Genomic DNA, 23089 nt, shown 5'->3' with positions numbered 1-23089 from the left:
ACGTGTAAAAGTCAGCTGAAGAGATTTTGATGCCTTCATGCAGAATTGTTGCTTTTTAGGAAGATTTGCAGTGAGTCTGATTCATTTACAATGAGAGAAGTAACCACCATATTAACAGGGATTTATGACAGCTGAATATTTCTATGTACCAAGCTCTCCATCGTCTCTCTTCTTATCTCGTAGAGATTGTCATAGAGATGAGGACCCTGTGGTGGCCTATGTGATCTTGCCATGAACATGTCTGACATATCTGATGTCATTTGTATTCTGAAATTGTGTCATGTTTAATAAATCAGCCACGGCAAACGATAAAGCATTAATGAAAATGAATGTTTATTGAGCACTCAGTTTACCAATTATGTCAAAAATTAATGGAAGACACAATGTGAAAAAGATTAAAGAGTGGGAAAACATTTGCATTTAAAGGAATAATGATTTTATTAGTCGGCATTTTGAGAAAATAGGCAGGTGGGGATTCGAATGATGATCTTACTGTTTTCCACCATAGTTGTTTGACTGCATCTTCAGCGGTACTTGGAGCTCAATTGATATCCAACTTCCTCAAGGAATTTGTCGATGGCAGTATGAGTTGCAGGGGTGAACGAAGTCAGATGAAGGGCCAGGGTGACCACAATGATGTCTGAAAACAGCTGTAAGAGTAAAACAGGACAATGTCAGGTGATGCTAATATATTCTCAACGCATCATTTTTTTGCTCGCTTGCACTTTGTGCTGATGTACAGGAGAAAATATTCCCAGCTAAACCGAACACGGTTACACATTCAGACTGCGGAGAGTTCACGTAAATGAACTTGAACCTGCATTGCTGTTTATCTGACCCTAACGTCAGGGTCTGTGACATGGTGATGAGGAAGGATATGAAAGGGTTACCTACCACAAAGTTGTGAGGATCCACAAGGAGTTCATGACCATGTTTCTTGGCCAGCTTGTCCAGGTGATGGGGCAGGTCGTCCAAGTGTTCAGTTGCCTTCACCAAGGCATCAAATACCTTGGTGCCATGAGCTATGACCTTTGGATCAGCGGCATGGTAGCTCTTGAAACTCGGGAAGTATGTCTTGGTTTGAGGATGGAGCTCAAACAGCCTTCAAGGAACATGGAAAAGAAAGGCAGAAGTCATTTGCAGACGCAGGTTCCAATAAATCTCTCCTCAGATTACAACCCCATTACTTTCAGACCAGCAATTACATTAGTTTGGTAAAACTTCAACTCCATGCAGAGAATGCTATTGCACACTTATTAATTGTATCGCTGTTCTCGGGAAATGCAAGCAAAATGTTCACAATCACAAATAATCAATGAAAGAACAGTCAATATCCTGAACATTTAAGAACATTACCTGGCTAAAGCATCTGCACCCAAAATTGCAGTCTCTGACTTGATATGTGCAGCCACATTTTGTATTGCTAGCTTGTTGGCTTCTGAGAGGACCATTGTTGCGGAGTTTTTCGCTCTTCCAGATCTCTCAGTACTTGCAAGATAACCCCTGCTCGATGCACACGGTATTTATTGCCATCCTCACTGACCCGCCTCTCCCCTCCCCTCACCTTCCCATTGGCCCTGGGGGCCGAACTCATGGTCTATTGGATTAACTCAAACATAGAGATAAGGGGCAACACCGAGCAGAGAGCCAATCATCTGTTTCGCCTACAGCTGTTAGCAAAGATATCCTGTTGCAGAAGATACAACCCCACCTCCCACACATTTCAATTTGAAACACTTTGGCCAAGGTTTACAATATCGTCAATTAAATCACCAGTAAATGTACCTAAATATGCCATTTAGTTTAGTTTTGTTTCGTTTATTATTGTCATGTGTACAGAGGTACTGTGAAAAGCTTTTATTTGCATGATATCCAGTCAAAGAAAAGGGTACACATGAATGCAATTAAGCTGTACAGAATGCACAGATGAAGGAGAAAGGTTACAACGTTTAGTGCAAGATAAAGTCCAATAAATTCCGATTAAAGACAGTTCAAAGGTCTCCAATGAGGTACATGGGATGTCAGCACCGCTAAAGAGAGGGCCAATTAGTTGCCTGAAAACAGTTTAATTTATGGTCATATAAATTGTTAGTAAATATGCATTATTATACTACTTTAATCGATAAGTGTTCTGAAATGACTCTAATCTGTCAAGGGCCTGAAGAGGGGGTCTCGACACAAAATGTCACCTGTTCAGGTGACAAAATGCCAGAGTAACTCAGCAGGACAAGCAGCTTCTCCTTGGGGAGAAGGAATGGGTATCGTTTCAGGTCAGGACCCTTCTTCAGTCTCATCCCGAAACGTCACCCATTCCTTTTCTCCAGAGATGGTGACTGTCCCGCTGAGTTACTCCAGCATTTTGTGTCTGTCTTTGAAGTTAACCAGTAGATCCTTCCTTCATATTTAGTCTAATAGAATCCATTTTAACCATAAAACCATATAACAATTACAGCACGGAAACAGGCCATCTCGGCCCTACAAGTCCATGCCGAACAAATTTTTTTTTTTCCCCCTTAGTCCCACCTGCCTGCACTCGTACCATAACCCTCCATTCCCTTCTCATCCATATGCCTATCCAATTTATTTTTAAATGATACCAATGAACCTGCCTCCACCACTTCCACTGGGAGCTCATTCCACACAGCCACCACTCTCTGCGTAAAGAAGTTCCCCCTCATATTACCCCTAAACTTTTGTCCCTTAATTCTGAAGTCATGTCCTCTTGTTTGAATCTTCCCTATTTTCAAAGGGAAAAGCTTGTCCACATCAACTCGGTCTATCCCTCTCATCATTTTAAAGACCTCTATCAGGTCCCCCCTTAACCTTCTGCGCTCCAGAGAATAAAGACCTAACTTATTCAACCTATCTCTGTAACTTATTTTATTTAACACATTTTATTGCTAAATTGGGCCAGTCATGACCTTGCATTCACCCGATTCAAATTCAACCTTGTCAGCTTTGGTCTTTCTGTTTCTCAACTGTTTAGCCCTCAAAATGTAGGCAAACATATTTTGTACATGTTAAAAAACTGACTGAGCAAACATTTTCAAAATCTAACATACCAAAGATGTCTTCCTACATGAAACATTTCAGATGTCAACAAAGACTGTTCTTTTAGAATTTACTTTGGACTCTCAAGGTACTGCACAGAAACAGGCCCAGCATCTCTGGGCAAGTTTGTGAATGAATATTTCCCGACTCTATATACCAGAGAGAATGGTTGGCAGATAAGGAATTTAGGGAAATGAGTAGTGATGCCTTGGAATATGTGGGTCCCTTGAAGGCAGACACGGGTGAAATTATTATGGGGAACAAGGAAATGGCAGAAGAGGTGAACAGGTACTTCGGATCCGTCTTCACTAAGGAAGACACAATCTCCCAGGTGTACTGGAGGGCAGAGGGATCTAAAGGGGTCGAGGAACTAAAATAAATCTTCATTAGGCGAGAAATAGTATTGGGTAGGCTAATGGGACTGAAGGATGATAAATCCCCTTGGCCTGATGGTCTGCATCCCGGGGTCCTCAGGGAAGTGGCTCTAGAAATAGTGGAAGCATTGGTGATCATTTTCCAATGTTCAATAGATTCAGGATCAGTTCCTGTGGATTGGAGGATAGCTAATGTTTTCCCACTTTTCAAGAAAGGAGCGAGAGAGAAAATGGGGAATTGCAGACCAGTTAGCCTGACTTCGGTGGTGGGAAGTTGCTGGAGTCAATTATTAAAGAGGTAATAATGGGGCATTTGGATAGCAGTAAAGGGATTAGTCCAAGTCAGCATGGATTTATGAAAGGAAAATCTTCTGGACAATCTTTTTAGGTTGTGACAAGTAAAATGGATGAAGGGGAGCCTGTGGATGTAGTGTATCTAGACTTTCAGAAAGCATTTGATAAGGTCCCGCATGGGAGACTGGTGACTAAAATTAAAGCACATGGTATTTGGGGTAGGGTGTTGACATGGATAAAAAATTGGTTGGCAGACAGGAATACAATACAATACAATACAATACATTTGTTGTCATTTGAACCCAGAGGTTCAAACGAAATTTGGTTTCAAAGCAAAGGGTAGGAGTGAACGGGTCCTTTTCACGGCAAGTAGTGGCGAGTGGAGTGCCGCAAGGCTCAGTGTTGGGGCCGCAACTGTTTACCATATATATTAATAATTTTGAAGAGGGAATTAGGAGCAACACTAGCAAGTTTGCGGATGACACAGTGCTGGGTGGCAGTGTGAACTGTGAAGAGGATGTTAGGTGGTCGCAGGGTGACCTGGACAGGTTGAGTGAGTGGGCAGATGCGTGGCAGATGCAGTATAATATAGATAAATGTGGGATTATCCACTTTGGTGCCAAAAACAAGGGGGAAGATTATTATCTCAATGGTGTTAGGTTAGGTAAGGGGGGAGGTACAGCGAGACCTGGGTGTCCTTGTACACCAGCCACTGAAAGTTGGCGTGCAGGTACAGCAGGCAGTGAAGAAAGCTAATGGAATGTTGGCCTTCATAACAAGAGGATTTCAGTATAGGAGTAGAGAGGTTCTTCTGCAGTTGTATAGGGCTCTGGTAAGACCACATCTGGAGTATTGCATACAGTTTTGGTCTCCTAATTTGAGGAAGGACATCCTTGTGATTGAGGCAGTGAAGTGTAGGTTCACCAGATTGATCCCTGGGATGGCAGGACTGTCATATGAGGAAAGATTGAAAAGACTATGCTTGTATTCACTGGAGTTTAGAAGGATGAGGGGCTATCTTATAGAGACATATAAAATTTTAAAAGGACTGGGCAAGCTAGATGCAGGAAAAATGTTCCCAATGTTGGGCGAGTTAAGAACCAGGGGCCACAGTCTTAGAATAAAGGGAGGCCATTTAAGACTGAGGTGAGAAAAAACGTTTTCACCCAGAGCGTTGTGAATTTGTGGAATTTCCTGCCACAGAAGGCAGTGGAGGCTAAATCACTGGATGGATTTAAGAGCTCTAGGGGCTAGTGGAATCAAGGGATATGGGGAGAAGGCAGGCACGGGCTATTGATTGGGGTGATCTGCCATGATCGCAATGAATGGCGGTGCTGGCTCGAAGGGCCGAATGGCCTCCTCCTGCACCTATTTTCTATGTTTCTATATGGATAATTTGCAGGTAGATGGGATTAGTTTGGATCATCATAATGGACAGCACAGTCATCGCGGGCCGAAGGGCCTGTTCATGCGCTGTCTAGTTCTATGTTGGGTATTGTCAACATATACTCTACATCTGCAGAGGAAAGAACTGCAATTGCTGGTTTACACTGAAGATAGACACAAAATGCTGGAGTAACTCAGCGGGTCGGGCAGGATCTCTAGCGAGAAGGAATGGGTGCAAATTCAACATCCAAGCTTCCCTGAGGTAGATTATTCTACAGATTTACAGTAAAGTCACTACTAATGGCCAACTACTATTTTCAGTAGTTAATCTGTTGGAGGCCGAGTCAGTGGAAATGTTTAAGGCAGAGATAGACAAATTCTTGATTAGAACCTGTGTCAAGGGTTATGTGGAGAAAGCAGGAAAATGGGATTAGGAAGCAGAGATCAGCCATGACTGAATTTGGGAAGTAGACTCAATGAATGGTTTAATTCTGCTCCTATAACTTTTGAACTTGTGAGACATTGAATTTCATCTCAATGTTACTCGCTAACCCTGTTTAGCGCTATTGCGCCCCCCTATTTCTGCAAGTTCTTGCAGAGGTATTACGCCCTAAACCATTTCCACATTTACCTCTCCTGCCCATCAGCTTCAGAGAATATAAACACATTCTGCACAACCCGTTCCCATAAGGCTTATACATACAGTAAGCCAATTCAGTGATTGTAAGCTAAAACTATTATAAGTGCCCAAACATGTTAGAAAAGCAAACTTTATATTGGGAACAAAAATGTATTTCCAGCTGTACGGAATATTAACGTTGTTTTCTAAGTATTTTAAGGTGTGGGTGCATGGCAAGATGCGAGAAAAGCATGAGATAGGACTCTGCTTATCCAGTGGATGCAGCAGTCAAGTCTGGCTGAGTCACTGAGTCCATAGAGTGGGCGTTGCAGTCGTTCTTTTATTTGCCTCATTTTATTTTTAATGCTGAAACATTAAAAAATATTTTGAAAATATAATTCCACATGCAGGTAACCTCACAAATGGTATCCATGCAGCAAGGAATGACACAAATATAGAGGGAGTACAGTGAAGGTTTACCAGACTGATTCCTGGGATGGCAGGACTTTCATATGAAGAAAGACTGGATAGACTCGGCTTGTACTCGCTAGAATTTAGAAGATTGAGGGGGGGATCTTATAGAAGCGAACAAAATTCTTAAGGGGTTGGACAGGCTAGATGCAGGAAGATTATTCCCGATGTTGGGGAAGTCCACAACAAGGGGTCACAGTTTAAGGATAAGGGGGAAATCTTTTAGGACTGAGATGAGAAAATCATTTTTTACACAGAGAGTGGTGAATTTGTGGAATTCTCTGCCACAGAAGGTAGTTGAGGCCAGTTCATTGGCTATATTTAAGAGGGAGTTAGATGTGTCCCTTGTGGCTAAAGGGGTCAGGGGGTATGGAGAGAAGGCAGGTACGGGATACTAAATTGGATGATCAGCCATGATCATATTGAATGGCGGTGCAGACTCGAAGGGCCGAATGGCCTACTCCTGCACCTATTTTCTATGTTTCTAAATGGAAAATAACCTTAAGCTTAATGAGAACAAGTTTGTTTGTAGAAGGGTCCTGACCTGAAACGCTACCTGTCCATTCCATCCACAGGTGCCACTGACTCCACTGACCTGCTGGCAGTCCAGCACTTTGTGTCTTTTTTTTTGTAAATTGGCATCTGCCGTTCAGCATTAGTTTGGTTTAGTTTAGAGATACAGCGTGGAAACAGGCCCTTCGGCCCACCGTGTCCATGCTGTCCAGTGATTCCCACACACTAACACAGTCCTACACACACTAGGGGCAATATGCAATTACACCAAGTGAATCAACCTACAAACCTGTACATCTTTGGGGTGTGGGAGGAATCTAGCGATTCCAGAGAAAACCTACGCAGGTCACGGGGAGAACGTACAAACTCTGTGATCAGGATCGAACCCGGGTCTCCAGCGCTGTAAGGCAGCAACTCTACCACTGCGCCACCATGCCGCCCATAGAATTCCCTGTATCCTCGTCCTCCACAGATACTGAGTTAGTCCAGCACTTTGTGTTTAGCACAGGTAGTAAAGATGTTACTTGACAGCTCCAGCAGCTCGGATTCAATGCTGGTCTCGGGTACTGCCTGTGTGGAGTTTGCACGTTGCCCCTGTAACAGTATGGACTTCCTCCAGATGCTTCTGGTTCCTCCTGCTTCTTAATGCCCCTGTCCCACTTAGGAAACCTAAACGGAAACCTCTGGAGACTTTGCGCCCCACCCAAGGTTTCCGTGTGGTCCCTGGAGGTTTTTGTCAGTCTCCCTACCTGCAACCTCCGGCAACCACCTGCAACCTCCGGGAACCGCACGGAAACCCTGGGTAGGGCGCAAATTCTCCAGAGGTTTCCGTTCAGGTTTCCTAAGTGGGACAGGGGCTTAAAGACATGCAGGTTTTGGGATAAACTGGCTGTTATAAATTGCCCCTGCTGCACGGGAGTAGATTTGTTGAGAGTGGGGAGGTTAGGGATAATTGGATAATTTGTCCTGAGGTGAATGGCATGGACCCTATTGGACAAATGCTGCTTTTCTATGTCAGAAAGAAATGTGGAACACATTTAACATTTTTTGAAAGATCACTAATGCAAGACATTTTTGTGAAGATGAATATAAAAAGGAAAACACAGAACATAGAACAGTACAACACAGTAACAGGCTCTTTGGCCCACAATGTCTGTGTCTAACAAGATAAACTAACCTCATCTGCCTGCACATGATCCATATCCATCCATCCCCTACATATCCATGTGCCCACTTGCGGGCAGAGCACCAAAGCAAATTCCTTGTATGTGTACATGCTTGGCCAATAAACTTATTCATTCATTCTTTCTATCTAAAAACATTTTAAATACCATAATCATGTTTGCCTCCACTAAAGCCCTTGGCTGGCACCCACCATCCTCTGTGTAGAATACTTGCCTCCCACATCTCCTTTCCCCTCTCGCCTTCCAGCCTTTGACATTTCCACACTGTGAAAAAGGGTTCCGACTATTCTATCTGTGTCTCTCATAATTTTATACATTTCTACCAGGACTCCCCTTAATATCTGGTGCTCCAAGGAAAACATTCCAAGTTGTATACAACCTCTCCCTGGAGCTCATACCCCTAATTCAGATCTTGGCATTACGTTGGGGATAGACATTGTGGGTCAATGGATCTGTTCGTGTACTGTACTGTACTGTACTGATGTCCTAATGAGGATTGCGTGTGGAGGTGCCCAGTCCAACATTGTGATCGGTACAAGCACATCTTGAAATAATCTGCAGAGTTTCCCACTCACTCAGAAAAAAAATGTTGAGTACATCGCACATATAGAACCAACATTACTTCATCCAATTTCAAGACTATTGTCATTAGAACATGTGTCTCTTTGCGGTTTTTTTTTTCACAACACTTTTTCTAATATGAATATATGATACATATATTGTACAATTTTGTAATAGATGGGTGGGACTGAATTCATAGTCACTCAATTCCTCTCAAATTGTATTTCAAATTTTTCACTTCATTAGTCATTCTACTACAAATTACAAAATCACCCCTCGTTTTTTCAACCCATGATATTGAAGCCACATCTAAGGTTTATCTTAGTGAAGGATATATGATGTATCTGTAATTTGAACAGTTTGTTAAATCATTTCAAATTATTCAATATTAAAATGTTGAAAACTGATTTTATTACACAAAACTATGAAAACCTAACGTGAATTGAAAACTTAGTTGAAAGGCTTACTTACTGTGGAGAATCTAACAATTATATTTGAGGTATAGAGGGATATGGGCCAAATGTGGGCAAATGGGACTAACTCAGGTGGGATGAAAGTCTGTGCTTACCACCATTCGCACCCATCTTACGAGTCCATTTACCACGTGCCAAACCGACGGTATTAGAAGAGACTGGGAACAAGAACTAGCTATAAAAATTTCAAAAGAGAGCTGGGATAAACATTTACTATATGTGCATAAATGCTCGATTTAACGTAAGATACAAAAATCAATTCAAAACATTACATAGATTATACTATTCAAAAACCAAAATTAAATAAACTTTTCCCTACCGTCTCACCTATTTGTGATAAATGTAAGTCTCAAGAAGCTACTATAACTCACTCTTTTTTTTTATGTATAAAAATTCAAAAATTCTGGACCGAAATCTTCACAAAATTATTTAAAATACATTTGATACCAAAAGCAGAATGGATTATCTTTGGAATAATGGAAGGTAGCCCCAAACTAAATGTGTTTCAAAAGAATTTATTTAATTACGGGCTAATAACGGGAAAAAAACTTATACTCAAATTCTGGAAAAACGCCCCTATACCAACAATAAATATGTGGATTTCAAACATGTTCGAAACATTACACCCGAAATAAATAAGACTCCTCCTTGCAGGCAAAGCCGACCACTTCCAAAAGACGTGGTCTGCATTTATTGACTTACTACAAGTATAAGGTGCAACAGTAATTTAAAAAAATAAATGGTGCCAGGATCTGGTAACGGGCGATGAAAAATATGAAGCTGGTGGTATATCCCTTTTTGTGTGTTTTTTTTTTAAATAATAGAGCGATTGTTTCTCTTTCTTTCTTTCTTTCTTTCTTTCTTTCTTTCTTTCTTTCTTTCTTTCTTTCTTTCTTTCTTTCTTTCTTTCTTTCTTTCTCTTTTTTTCTTTCTTTCTTTTTCTTTCTTTCTTTCTTTCTTTCTTTTTTTTCTCTCTTTTTTCTCTTGGGCTTTTTTTTTCAACACTTTCTTTCTTTCTTTCTCTTCTCTTCTTTCTTTCTTTCTTTCTTTCTTTCTTTCTTTCTTTCTTTCTTTTTCTTATCTTTCTTCTCTAACTTTTTCTATTGGGCTTTTTTTTCCAAACACTTTCTCACTATCACGACTCTTTCTCACTTTCTTTACTTCCTTTATTTCTATCTTTTATAAAGCTCACAAAATGAAGGGGTCCAACAAATTAAATTAAAGTATAAGATATAGAAGCAGAATTAGGCCATTCAGCCCATCGAGTCCATTCTACCATACGATCATGGCTGATCGATTTTAGTTTATTATCACCTGTACCGAGGTACAATGAAAAGCTTTTATGTTGCATGCTATCCAGTCAGCGGAAAGACTATATATGATCACACTTACACAGCACCCAGATACAGGATAAAGGGAATAATGTTTAGTGCAAGACTAGCAAATTCCAACTGAAGATAGTCCAAGGGTCTCCAATCTATTTTTCCCTCTCATCCCATTCTCCTGCCTTCTCCATGCACCAGTTGATGCCTTACTAATCAAGATCCTATCAATCTCCACTTTAAAAACACCCATTGGCTTGGCCTCTAATGACAATTCTATTTCTTAAAAATATTATAAATGGGAAAAAATAATAATTTGGCCAAGTTTACCGTAAAATTTTTGAAGAAAAATTCTGTCCATTCATTGAACACTAGAAATTAGCCAACACATCTGACAACTGAGAGGTTATGGGGGTGGGGGGTTCAGTATTGGTTGGGGGGGTTCAGTATTGGTTGGTGTGTTTTAAACAAGACCGTGTGTTTTAGACAAGACCGTGTCATCATGGTCATCTGGTCTTTATGGTCTTTAGACAGGGCGGCACGATGACGCAGCAGTAGTGTTGCTGCCTCACCGCGCCAGAGACCCGGGTTCGATCCTGACTACGGGTGCTGTCTATACGGAGTCTGTGCGTTCTCCCCGTGACCTCTGTCGGTTTTCACCGGCATCTTCGGTTTCCTCCCACACTGCAAAGTCGGAGAGATCAGCAGGTTAATTGACTTGGTAAAATTGTTGTGTGTGTTGGATAGTTTGAATGTGCTGGGATCGCTGGTCGGTGCAGACTCGATGGGCCAAAGGGCCTATTTCCGCACTGTATCTCTAAACAAGGCTGCTGTGTGTTCGGAAGTTGGGCTGACAGGAGCGCCCTCTGTGGGCTGATGGGAGACAGTAACAATAAAAAGGGGCCAAACAGATTGGAGTTTGTACTGGGGTTCCTTAATGTTTGCATCTTAACCGTATCGTCTCCATCACCTATTGGAGGGCAGTTACTGCTAATATTGAGGGACGTAATTCCACAAATTTATCATCATTAGAAAATAATAGTAAAACTGGTTCACTAATAATGCTTAGGTAGAAGGTTAGTCTTTCCACAGTAGATGTGATTCTGATATAATGTTGGGTGAGTTACCATCCATAAAGCCTGAGGTAGCACAGGAATGAATTTGGTGGAACACAGCTGATACAATGCATTGATCACTTAATGGTTAAAGACTGAAGATAGACACAAAAAGCTGGAGTAACTCAGCGGGACAGGCAGCATCTCTGGAGCGAAGGGATGGGTGACGTTTCGGGTGCCTGTCCAGCTGAGTTATCCTGGCTTTTTTGTGTTTATCTTCAGTTTAAATCAGCATCTGAAGTTCCTTCCTGCACAATGGCTAAAGACTATTGTGTGTAGCTTCAGGATGAGAGGGGTCAAGTTTGGAGTAGATGTGAGGGTGTCTTTTTTTTACAAAGACGGTGGTGGGTGCGTGGAGCGTGCTGTCAGGGGTGGTGGTGGTGGCAATGAGATTGTGGCATGTCAGAGACATTTGGATGGGCACCTGGATACGCAGGGAATAGAGGGGTATGGATCGCATGCAGGTCGAGGAGATCAGCTTAACCTGGCATTATGTTTGGCATGGCCCTTGTGGCCCAAAGGATCTGTTTCTCCCCTGCACTCTTCTGTTTTATGTTTAGTTTAGAGACACAGCGAGGAAACAGGCCCTTCGGCCCAAAATGTCAGCGCCGACCAGCGATCCCCGCTCACTAACACTATCCTACATACGCTAGGGACAATTTACAATTATACCAAGCCAATGAACCCACAAACCTGTGTATCTATGCGCTATATCACTTTCACCCCATCAACAGGACTTTCCTGACACCTTCTTCCAGATCAATAACGATAATAATCTAGGACATGGCGACATAAGAAACTGCAGATCCTGGAATCTTAAACAAAAAATAAAGTGCTGGAGGAACTCAGCGGGTCAGGCAGCATCTGTCCAGACAAATGACTTTTCAAATCAGGCTACTTCTTCAGACTGGAGAAGGATCCAGGCCCAAAATGTTGTCAGTCCATTCCCTCCACAGATCACAATCAGTCTGAAGAAGGGTTTCAGCCCGAAATGGTGCCTATTTTCTTCGCTCCATAGATGCTGCTGCACCCGCTGAGTTTCTCCAGCAATTTTGTGTACCCTCCACAGATGCTGCCTGACCTGCTGAGTTCTTCCAGCACTCCTCCTGTGTTTTGTTTATAACGAAGGTCAACACTGCCATCTCCTGGCCAGAATATGGATTGTTAGATATTCAAAATGATCATTCTCTGCCACCCCAAGTACCTTTGCTTTTAATACATGTCGTCTTTGGAATAACTTTATTTTAAATACTTTATATTGTTGCTCTATCTAACATAAAGTTAGACTATAATCCCACCAAGCAAGTGTTAAACATTCTTTTAAACATTCTTTCTGTAAATTCTGTGAAGGATGTCAACAAAATAGAGAGAGTACAGAGGAGATTTACTAGAATGCTGCCTGCGTTTCAGCAACTAAGTTACAGAGAAAGGTTGAACAAGTTAGGGCTTTATTTTTTGGAGCGCAGAAGGTTAAGGGGAGACATGATAGAGGTCTTTAAAATGATGAGAGGGATAGACAGAGTTGACGTGGATAAGCTTTTCCCACTGAGAGTAGGGAAGATTCAAACAAGGGGACATGCTTTGAGAATTAAAGGACTGAAGTTTAGGGGTAACATGAGGGGGAACTTCTTTACTCAGAGAGTGGTAGCTGTGTGGAATGAGCTTCCACTGAAGGTGGTGGAGGCAGGATCGTTATTAGCATTTAAAAATAAATTGGATAGTTATATGGACGGGAAAGGAATGGAGGGTTATGGTCTGAGTGCAGGTAGATGGGACCAGGGGAGAATACGTGTTCGGCACGGACTAGAAGGGTCGAGATGGCCTGTTTCCGTGCTGTAATTGTTATATGGTTATATTATATGGTTACCCCAGCAGGGCAATTGTAATGCATTCTATTTCAGCGTTGATATCTTTGCTTAGAGATACAGCGTGGAAACAGCCCCTTCGGCCCATTGAGTCCACATTATCACTATCCTACACACACTAGGGATAATTTACAATTATACCAAGCGAATTAACCTACAAACCTGTACGTCTTTGGTGTGTGGGAGGAAACCAAATCACCCAGAGAAAACCCACGCAGGTCACCAGGAGAAGGTACAAACTCCATATAGATGCACCCGTAGTCAGGATCGAACCCGGGTCTCTGGCGCTATAAGGCAGCAACTTTAACGCTGCACCACAGTGCTGGTATCTGCTGATATATTTATTTTCTGGTCATACCTCTCTAGCTCTGCCACTAATTTTCAAGTTAAGTCTTCTGTTGTTAAGACCCTCCAGGGTTGGCATTGAAATTTGGCAAGGGCCACCATCAATGAGATCTACAGGAGTCCCTGCATCAAAACGGTAGCCAGCATCATCAGAGACCCACAGCACCCTGGCCACACGTTCATTTCACTCCTAACATCAGGATGAAAGTACAGGAGGCTGAAAACTGTGACATCCAGCTTCCTCCCTACAACAGGGCGGCGATGGTGTCGCAGAGGTAGAGTCGCTGCCTTACAGCGCCGCGCCGGAGACCCAGGTTCGATCCTGACTACGGGACTGTATGTACGGAGTTTGTACGTTCTTCAAGATCTTCGATTTCCTCCCACACTTCAAAGACATTCAGGTTTGTAGGTTAATTGGCTTGGTGTATATGTAAATTGTCCCTAGTGTGTGTAGGATAGTGTTAATGTGCGGGGATCGCTGATCGATGCAGACTCGGTGGGCCGAAGGGCCCGTTTCCACTCTGTATCACTGAACTAAACTAAATTAAACTAGGCTAAACTAAACAGTGGATATTTTTAAAGTGGAGATTGATAGATTCTTGATTAGTACGAGTGTCAGGGGTTATGGGGAGAAGGCAGGAGATTGGGGCTGAGAGGGAAAGATATGATTGAATGGCAGAGTAGACTAGATGGGCTGAATGGCCTAATTCTGTTCCTATGTCACAAAATTACAACCGTCAGGCTATTAAACACTACAACCTCCATATAGGCGCCGAGCTATGACTTTGTACCACTATTGTCTAATTAGTTGACTGTTTTTTAATATATATATATATAGAATATTTGCTAATGTCGATAAATCCCTGTGCAGTAAACGGCCTGGTTGCTCACTACTGTCATTAATGGAAGCACTAACATTACGACCATCGTTAACGCAGTCACATGGGCAAAGTTCAATCCCGCTCTCAATCTTAGTTCCCATTTTAAAGCGCGTTGCCCAAAATAGTTTGATTCTGAAGAAGGGTCTCGACCTGAATATTCCTTTCCTCCAGAGATGCTGCCTGACCCACTGAATTACTCCAGCTCTTGTGTCTATCTTTATTCTGGTGCAGTTTGTCTCCTCCTTGCGGTGGGGAATGGAATTTTAAAGGGAGCTGCAGGACACAGCAACTGTCTCCTTAACTTCTGGGAATGAAATCATTGGCTCGGTCAATGTGTTCCTGTGACCAAATACAAGAAGAAACTGGGAGGTCATGTTGCAGTTGTATAAGACGTTGGTGAGGCCGCATTTAGAGTATTGTGTTCAGTTCTAGGCACCATGTTATAGGAAAGATGTCGTAAAGCTGGAAAGGGTAAAGAGAAGATTTACGAGGATGTTGCCTGGACTAGAAGGGTCTGAGTTATAGGGAAAGATTAAGTAGGCTGGGACTCTATTCCTTGGAGTGCAGGAGGATAATGGATGATCGAATAGAGGTGTATAAGATCACGAGAGGAATAGATCGGGTAGATGCACAGAGTCTTGCCCAGAGTAGGTGAATCGAGAACCAGAGTACATGGGTTTAAGGTGAAGAGGAAAATATTTAATAAAAATCCGAGGGGTAATATTTTCACACCAAGGTGGTGGGTGTATGGAACAAGCTGCCAGAGGAGGTAGATGAGGCTTGTGCTATTGCAACATTTCAGAAACAGTTAGACAGGTACATGGATAGGACAGGTTTGGAGGGATATGGACCAAAGGTGGGACTTGTGTAGCTGGGACATGTTGGCCAGTGTGGGCAAGTTGGGTCTGATTCAACACTGTATCACTCTATGGTGGAGAACCACAGGATCAATTCTTGGTCCTCAATTGTTCGTTATTTATATTTGATGACCTGGAGAAGGGAACAGCTTGGATGTTTCCAAGATTAGCCGATGATATCAAAACAGGTGGAACAGTGGCACAACGGTGGCACAGTGGCACAACGGTAGAGTTGCTGCCCTACAGCAGCAGAGACCTGGGTTCGATCCTGACTATGGCTGCTGCCTTTTACAGAGTTTGTACGTTCTCCCTGTGAGCGTGCGGGCTTTCGCCTAATGCTCCAGTTTCCTCCCACACTCCAAAGACGTACCTGTAGGTCTGTACGTTAATTGGCTTTGGTAAAAATGGCCCCAGATTATTTTATTCTGGTGCTGTTTGGCTCCGCCATGTGGTGGGGTGCAGTATAACAGGGCGGCCCTGTGACCTACAACTGAGCTAAAACTGTGGGACATTTCTGCTCACAAGTGATGGAAGCTGAATCACTAGACGGAGAGATAGTGGAGTGTGGTGGAGGTGGAGGTGGACAAATATTTGATAAATCAAGGAATAGACGGGTGTGGAGAAATGGCACAAAAGTCGAGGCCATCATAGATCAGCCATGATCAGAGTAAGGTCATGAGGTCACAAGCGATAGGAGCAGAATTAGGCCATTCAGCCCATCAAATCTCTCCCTGCTCACCCCATTCTCCTGCCTTCTCCCCGTAAATGGCAGGGCCGGCTTGAAAGTCCTGTTGCCCTGCTCTGCCTCCTAGTTTCTTGTGTTGTTGTGTCCCTCTGACAGTGTAGAGAGGATGTTTCCTTGTGGAGATGATCCAGGGCTTAGGGTCACCTTTTGAAGATAAAGGGTTGTCCATTTAAGAAAGAAGGAAAGTGATCAGCATTCTGAGGGAGTCGTGAATCTTTGGTAATCTCTTCATCAAAGGGTGGTGGAAGCAGGCTTAGACAATAGGTGCAGGAGTAGGCCATTCGGCCCTTCGAGCCAACACCGCCATGCAATGTGATTATGGCTGATCATCCCCAATCAGTACCCCGTTCCTGCCTTCTCCCCATATCCCCTGACTCCGCTATTTTTAAGAGCCCTATCTAGCTCTCTCTCTTGAGGGGTTGTTGAATACTTTGATGGCAGAGTTATATGGGTTGCTATATACGCACAAGGGTAACAGGCCACTGGGAACGGAGGTGGATGCAGGTTACAGACAGGTCAGTGTTAGCCTCACGGGATGTGGAGCCTCGAGAGACCTTGTCCAGTTCCCAGATCCCATGGTGACAGCAAAAACCTCTTCTTTATGAATCAAGACACAACCTGCTGGAGCAACTCACCGGGTCAGGCAGCATCGCTGGAGAAAAGAAGGAACGTTTCGGGTCGAGACCCTTCTTCAGACTGAGATTCAGGGGAGAGGGAGACTGGAGATATGAAAGGGTGCAAAGAACAAATGAATGAAAGGTATGAAAACTATCTACCTCATTGGAGGACCTCGGACTGCCTTTGACCGGACTTTAATGGGCATTAACTTGCATTAGACGTTATACTCTGTATCATGTGTCTGTACACTGTGAATGGCTCGATTGTAATCATGTGTTGCCTATCTGCTGACGGGAGAGCACGCAACACTGTACAATAAACTAAACAAATCCAAGCCAGCACTGATGATCAAGGAAAGGTGGAGCCAACAATGGTCCATTGTTGGCTGTGGAAAAGGTGAAAATGAGAGGATACGAACAGTGAAACGAAGCAGGACAACAGTGAAACTAGTAGACGGCTGGGGTGGGAGAGGGACGAAGAAAGAGGGAATGCAAGGGTTACTTGAAATTAGTCAAAATTAATGTGAAGTGACTGTGAAGACTTCGGTGGTGCAGCGGTAGAGTTGCTGCCTTACAGCGCTTGCAGCGCCGGAGACCTGGGTTCGATCTGTACGAAGTTTGTACGTTCTCCACGTGACCACGTGGGTTTTCCCTGGGTGCTTCAGTTTCCTCCCACACTCCAAAGACGTACAGGTTTGTAGGTTAATTGAATCGGTATAAGTGTAAAAATTGTCCCTAGTGTGTGTAGGATAGTGTTTAGTGCGTGGGGATCGCTGGTCGGCGTGGACTCGGTGAGCCGAAGGGCCTGTTTCCACTCTGTATTTATAATCTAAGCTAGACCTCTTCTTTACAAGGTGCCGGCGTTATTCTAAATTAAGTTTGTCTGCTGTTACAGGGGCTTCTGAGTAGAACGTTTCCACATGTCAATAAGTCCCAGTGAAGTAAACAGGATGGTTAGCACCGTCCACTGGCCACAGTCACGATGGTGACACTAACATTATGAATATTATTAACGCAGTCATGAGGGAAAAATTCTTTCCCGCTCACATTCTCAGTTCCCAGTTTGAAGTCATTGCCCCAAATTGGTTTATTCTGGTGCAGTTTGTCTCCACCATGTGGTGGGGAGTAGAATAACATGGTGGCCCAGTGGCGCAGCTGTAGGGTCACTGCCTAATGGCCCTGTCCCACTGAGGCGATTTGTTAGACAACTACAGGAGACAAGTTTGTCGCTACAAGTTCGCCGATGGTAATCTCCTCAGTCTTTCTGGTCGCTGCTCAATTTTCAACATGTTGAAACATTTTCAGCGACAGTGTGTTTGATGCCAATGAGCGTTCTGTCGTACGTTGTCGCCAGGATGACATAGGTTGTTGCCGGTTTTTCAGCGACCTGCTACGTCTATGACAGTCGCCGGCAGTTGCCTCAAAAATCACCAAGTGGGAGGGGCCCATTAGGCTGTGACCCTACCGCTGCGCCACCGTGCCGCCCTGCTATTCTAGCCCCCTTGTACGTCGCTTGTACATTCTCCCCGTGACCGGGTGTGTTTTCACCGCTTTCCTCCCACATTCTAAAACACGAGCAGGTTAATTGGCTTTGGTAAATCTGTGAAATTGTGTGTGTAGGATATTGCGAGTGTGTTGGCTGGTGCTGGTGTGTCGGATAGTGCTAGTGTACGGGATGATACCTGGTCAGCGTGGACTCACTGCGCCAAAGGGCCTGTTTCCCTGCTGTAGGTCCAAAGCCGAAAGTGACGTCGAAAGCTTAAAGTCAGTTGGAGCAGCACGTTACAGCCACTTAATGAAATCTTTGGACTCGTCAATGTGTTTCCAGTGACCAGATACGCCATTTACAGAGGTTTACTGCCTCCCTTTAAACTTATGACGCTTTGAAATTGCCTGCAATCTTTGCCTCTAACACCATAATTGGAGTTAACACAATTTTGCCGGCATTCCTCTGGGTGTTGTTTAAATCAGAGAGAGATCGAGAACAGGAGGTGGACCTTGGAAGCACCAGGTGACTGCCTAACATCAAGCATCCATTTACATCAAACCAGCATCATTCATCTCAACATTATTCCCGCGAGGGCAGTGGAAGCTGGATCACTGTACTACAAGAATCACAAAAGAGCTAGCAGACAGGTCTGATCATTAGTAAACGAGGCAAATGGCATTTTAGCTTTTATTGCAAAGTTTTCGTATTTTAGTTTTAGAGATACAGCACGGAAACGCAGGCCCTTCAGCCCACCGATTCCACCCCGATCGGTGAACCCTGCACACTAATACTATCCTACATCACTAGGGACAATTTGCAACTATACCAAGCCAATTAACCTACAAACCTGTACGCCCTCGGAGTGTGGGAGGAAACCGGAGCACCCAGAGGAAACCCATGTAGGTCACCAGGGGAAGGTACAATCTCCGTACAGACAGCACCCGTAGTCAGGATTGAACCCGGATCTCTGGCGCTGTAAGGCAGCAACTCCACCACTGCGCCATCGTGCCCAAAGGGATTGGAGTTTAAAAATAGGGGGGTATGTTCCAGTTGTACAAGGTGTTGATGAAGTCTCATCTGAACATCTGCACACAGTTTGGGTTCTCTTCTCTAAAAACAATAGTCACATTCATAGGTTCAAGGAGCAGAATTAGGCCACTCGGCCCATCAACCTACTTCGCCATTCAATCATGGGTGATCTATCTTTCCCTCCCAACCCCATTCTCCTGTCTTCTCCCCATAACCCCTGACATCCTTCCTTATCAAGAATCTGTCAGTCTCTGCTTTAAAAATATCCATTTACTTGGCCTCCACAAGGACAAACCTTTAGAATGGCGATGAGGAGGAATTTCTTTAGTCTAGAATTCGGCACAGACGACTGTGGGGAAGTAAAGTCACGTCTGCCTGTTGAGGATAGGCCCAGCCAGCCACAGCAGGGAATGCAATCATAGATGGAACATTCTCCTCTCCAAGCAGAACAAGTCCAAAGCCACACCATCATCTCTCACAGATGGACGGATGCCAATATATACTGTGAATGAGGGTTGAGCTAATTCAAACGGATTCCCGCTCTCAATCTCAGTTCCCATTTTAAAGTGTGGTGCCTTATCTTTCATTCATTTGTTCTATATCTCTCCACATCACCGTCTATCTCTCTCGTTTCTCTTTCCCCTGACTCTCAGTCTGACAAAGGGTCTCGACCGGAAACGTTGCCTATTCCTTTTCTCCAGAGTTGCTGCCTGACCCGCTGAGCTACTCCAGCATTTTGTGTCTATCTTTAGTTTTCTTCTGGTGCAGTTTGCCTCCATCTGGTGGTGGGGAATGGAATGACAGAGGGCAGAGCAACAGGTTACAGACACCTGAACGCCTGAGAATGAAATCATTGAACTGGTAAATGGGTCCCTGTGAGCAGGTACAACACTCTAGGGAAGTTTGAAACTTTCATGGTGTGGTGCTTACCCACTGATATTCTTCACACAGCCCAGCATCAAAGTGGCACAGGGAAGGGAGAGAAGGGGGAGAAAGGGAGGGGTGTAGGGGAGAGTGGGGAAAGGGGGGGTGGTTTTGGAGGTTAGTTGGAGGTTGGAAAATTTAACGTGGCACAGCGGTAGAGTTGCTGCAAATGCACTAGAGACCTGGGTTTGATCCCGACTATGGGTGCTGTCTGTACGAAGTTCGAGAAAATCAAGAGGTCTGCCTGTGCGACGTTTGTACATTCTCCCCATGACCTGCATGGGTTTTTTTTCAGAGATCCTCGGTTTCCTCCCGCACTCCAAAGACGCACAGGCTTGTAGGTTAATTGGTTTGGTAAATGTAAAAATTGTCCCTAGTGGGTGTAGGATAGTGTTAATGTGCGGGGATCACTGGTCGGCCCGGACCAGGTTGGCCGGAGGTCCTGTTTCCGCGCTGTATATCTAAACTAAACTAAACGTACGTTGGGTTGTAAGCTACCCAAACGGAATAGGAGGCGCTGTTCCTCCAGTTTGCATGTGGTGGCAATGTCTGGCAATGAAGGAGGCCCAGGATAGAAAGGTCAGTGTGGGAATGGGAAGGGGAGTTAAAATGAAAGTTAAATTACAACCGGGAGATCACATAAACCTTGGCGAACCGAGCGCAAGTATTCAGAGTAACGGTCGTTGAGTCTACGCTTGGTCCCACCGATGAACAAGAGGCCACTTTGTGAACATGCGATGCAGTAGATGAGGTTAGAGAAGGTGCACGTGAACCTCTGTCTCACCGAGAAGTGCTGTTGGGGTCCCTAGGTGTAGGCGAGGCAGGAGGTAAAGGTGTAACTTCTCCAGCGGTTGCAGGGGAAAGTACTTGGGGAGGGGGTGTGTTGGCAAGTTAATGGGTCACTGTAAATTTCTCCATGGGGGAAGGAGGAGTTGATGAGAATGTGGAGAGTTCAATAAAATGGGAATGGTGTAGGGTTAATGTCAATGGGTGGTTAATGATTGGTGTGAATTTGATGGGTCAATGGGCCTGTTTCCATGCTGTATCTTAGATGAGTCTAGGTTAGAGGTACAGCATGGAAACAGGTCCTTTGGCCCATCAAGCCCACGTCGCTCAGCAATCCCTGCACACTAGCACTATCCTACACACACTAGGGACACTTTACAATTTTTACAGAAGCCAATTAACCTACAAACCTGCACATCGTTGGGAGTGTGGGAGGAAACCGGTGCATCCAGAAAAAACCCATGCTGTCACGGGGAGAACGTACAAACTCCGTACAGACAGCGCCCATAGTCAGGATCGAACCCGGGTCTCTGGTGCTGTAAGGCAACGACTCTACCCCTGCGCCACCGTGACTGTATCTCTTCGTGATTAAAGTAAGAGCTGGAAGAATGGCATTTACACCATGGATGGTGTTAGAGGTGAAGATGAATTAGAAAATACCATTGGTGTAAAGGGTGGCAGTTCTGTGATGCAGGATGACTTAGCACAGGTTACTCGGTGACCTCTGGTCAAAGACTGCCCCTCTCTCACATAAGGTCATAAGGAATAGGAGTAGAATTAGGCCATTCGGCCCATCAAGTCTACTCTGCCATTCAATCATGGCTGATCTATCTCTCCCTCCTAACCCAATTTTCTCCTGCCTTCTCCCCATAACCTCCGATACCTACTAACGAAGTTCGAGAAAATCAAGAGGTCTCACGTACTAAAAACCCCTAAACCTCCTCCACCTCCCACTGTAGATAAATAAATGCTGCACAGTTTCTGTAGCTGCCTTGGATCTTGCTGAAGGAAGACACAAAATGCTGGAGTAACTCAGCGGGTGCGGCAGCATCTCTGGAGAGAAGGAACGGGCGACGTTTCGGATCGAGACCCTTCTTCGAGACCCTGAAGAAGGGTCTCGACCCGAAAAGTCGCCCATTCCTTCTCTCCAGAGATGCTGCCGCACCCACTGAATTACTCCAGCATTTTGTGTCTACCTTCGATTTAAACCACCATCTGCAGTTCTTTCCTACACATTGAATCCTGCTGATATTTCCAAAGGGTCTATGCTTTGGTCAACTCCTGCAAAATGACTTCCCACAACTTCTGAACTTTGGGAAAAAAAAATGATCCATTGAATTTTGACCCATTAGGTCAAAGACTGTTTGATTCTGATCTGTGTGAAGATAAATCAGCGGACACACTCCCTGATAGTTGTAAACTTTTGTAGCTCTTGTATCTGGTCACGGGAACACATTGACCGAGCCAATGATTCATTCTCCAAAGTTAAGGAGACAGTCTGTCGCTCTGTCTACTCTCTTTACTCTAGACTTTTTAGACTTGACTTTAGACTTTAGAGATACAGCGCATTTACTGTCTCTTCGGCGCACCTACCAGCGATCACCCTTGTACACTGACACTAGCCTACACACTAGGGCAGTGGTTCTAAACCTGGGGTGGTGCCCCCCCCCCATGGGGGTAATTTGGGGCATTACCAGGGGTCATGAAGGGGACACAAATAACATATCAATTTGTTGAGCCCATGTTTAGGAACCAAACAAAGAAAGGTCTCGATCCGAAACGTCACCCATTCCTTCGCTCCATAGATGCTGCCTCACCCGCTGAGTTTCTCCAGCATTTTGTCTACCTTACATACCACATACAGTATTTTGTTTGCGTATGCGCGTATCGGTGTCAACAAGGTTAAGAACCACTGCACTAGGGACAATTTACAATTTTATATAAGCCAATTAACCTACAAACCTGTATGTCTTTAGAAGTGTGGGAAGAAACCAGAGCACCTGGAGAAACCCCACAAGGTCACGGGGAGAACGTACAAACTCCGTACAGACAAGATCCATACTCAAGACCATTCTTGACTATGGATGCTGTCTGTTTTGAGAGGTGGGGGTCATCCCTCCAAGTTTTTGTGATCCCGATTTTAAAAATCTCCGCTTTTAGCGCTGGATTGAGCCTCCGAAGCCTCGAG

At 44.2% G+C, this 23089-nt stretch overlaps 1 protein-coding gene across 2 annotated transcripts in view; it reads right to left on the bottom strand.

Moving 5' to 3' along the window:
• Nucleotides 1–23089, bottom strand: part of LOC129706749 (hemoglobin subunit beta-like) — a 129182-nt gene that overhangs the window by 7366 nt on the left and 98727 nt on the right. The window contains exons 2-4 of one of the 2 annotated variants that reach the window (XM_055651201.1): nucleotides 1357–1498; nucleotides 895–1102; nucleotides 312–650 (exon numbers count right to left, since the gene is read on the bottom strand). The exons of the other annotated variant lie outside the window; for it this stretch is intronic. Of the exons in view, the coding sequence (XP_055507176.1) occupies nucleotides 525–650; nucleotides 895–1102; nucleotides 1357–1451 (429 nt within the window). The 5' untranslated portion in view covers nucleotides 1452–1498 and the 3' untranslated portion in view covers nucleotides 312–524. Of the gene's footprint in view, nucleotides 1–311; nucleotides 651–894; nucleotides 1103–1356; nucleotides 1499–23089 lie in introns of those variants that run through there. 2 annotated transcript variants of the gene reach the window in all.

The sequence above is a fragment of the Leucoraja erinacea genome, chromosome 20 (genome assembly GCF_028641065.1).
Source record: "Leucoraja erinacea ecotype New England chromosome 20, Leri_hhj_1, whole genome shotgun sequence".
In the NCBI taxonomy this organism is placed as follows: Eukaryota; Metazoa; Chordata; class Chondrichthyes; order Rajiformes; family Rajidae; genus Leucoraja; species Leucoraja erinaceus.
The sequence above is the reverse complement of the archived record's forward strand: the minus strand, read 5'-3'. Positions and strand labels throughout refer to the sequence as shown.